The sequence below is a fragment of the Galeopterus variegatus genome, unplaced genomic scaffold (assembly GCF_000696425.1).
Source record: "Galeopterus variegatus unplaced genomic scaffold, G_variegatus-3.0.2 Scaffold30, whole genome shotgun sequence".
Classification (NCBI taxonomy): Eukaryota; Metazoa; Chordata; class Mammalia; order Dermoptera; family Cynocephalidae; genus Galeopterus; species Galeopterus variegatus.
This window is the reverse complement of record NW_007726141.1, coordinates 730,555-731,577: the sequence shown is the minus strand read 5'-3', so window position 1 is coordinate 731,577 and position 1,023 is coordinate 730,555. Positions and strand designations below refer to the sequence as shown.

General features: G+C 32.2%; 1 protein-coding gene across 1 annotated transcript in view; it reads right to left on the bottom strand.

Annotated features, from left to right (window-relative positions):
• Positions 1 to 481: 481 nt before the first annotated feature.
• The window catches only part of GNAT3 (guanine nucleotide binding protein, alpha transducing 3), a 43,283-nt gene continuing 42,741 nt past the window's right edge, over positions 482 to 1,023 (bottom strand). The window contains exon 8 of the mRNA XM_008570001.1: positions 482 to 708. Within this exon, the coding sequence (XP_008568223.1) occupies positions 518 to 708 (191 nt within the window). The 3' untranslated portion in view covers positions 482 to 517. The remainder of the gene's footprint in view (positions 709 to 1,023) is intronic.

Below are 1,023 nucleotides of genomic sequence, written 5' to 3'. Positions count from 1 at the left end.
CGTCATGCATATGTAATTTCCCGTCAACAAGAATATGTATAGCAAACATTTCATTTGCAGCTGCTAAATAGAGGAGTAATTGATTAATAAATGTCTTGTACCATTTCTGAATACTCTGTACCATACAAGAATGGCTGCATTATCAGCAAAATGATGCCTCACAAAATCTGGCCAATGGAAATAATATGGAATACTCCAGTTTTCATTACTGTATGATTATGCAGATGTTTATTTCCAAGAAAATTCAGTATTACTGAAATGTACTGTTAGTTACCAAAATATGTTTTTAGACCCAAGGACATCAAAGACACCATTCTTCATGTTTCAGAGAAATTGAAACTTATCCCATATACAGACAACAATACATTAGAATTTTGCAAGAAAACTTTTTGCTTCATAATGTTAGTTGTATTTCTAGAAAAGTTAATATCTACTCAAACTAAATACATCACACAGCACCTTTTCTTTTATATCTTGAAAAGCATACATGAGTAAGAGTGGATAAGAAAAGTATTGATTAGAAAAGCCCACAGTCTTTCAGATTCTCTTTGATTATTATATCTGTAACAGCATCAAACACGAACTTGACGTTTTGAGTATCAGTAGCACAGGTCATATGGGCATAAATTTCCTTATCTTCTTTTTTTAAATTCAGGTCTAGAAACTGGTTCTTGATGTAGTTCCCTGCATCTTCAAATGTATTTGGCCCTTGTTAGACAAAAAATTTAAAGAAGTAAATATTAATAGCATGTTACAAAGAATAAAACTATAGAAAGTTTCAAGTTTTTACTTTGTGTGCTGCTATTTGGTGTATTAAGTAATGCAAAATCAAAATGGCAAGGGTCGAGGATCAGAGATTTATGCAGCATCTACTTGGTCCTGGCAACTAAGCTTATTCCATGGGAAGCTTCTGGTGGCTAAAATGTAACCTCTGCATCAAAAAGCTCACAATACAGTAGAAACACCAACATCTTTACACAACAAAGTGAATAATGCAAACCTATATATATATATATATATATA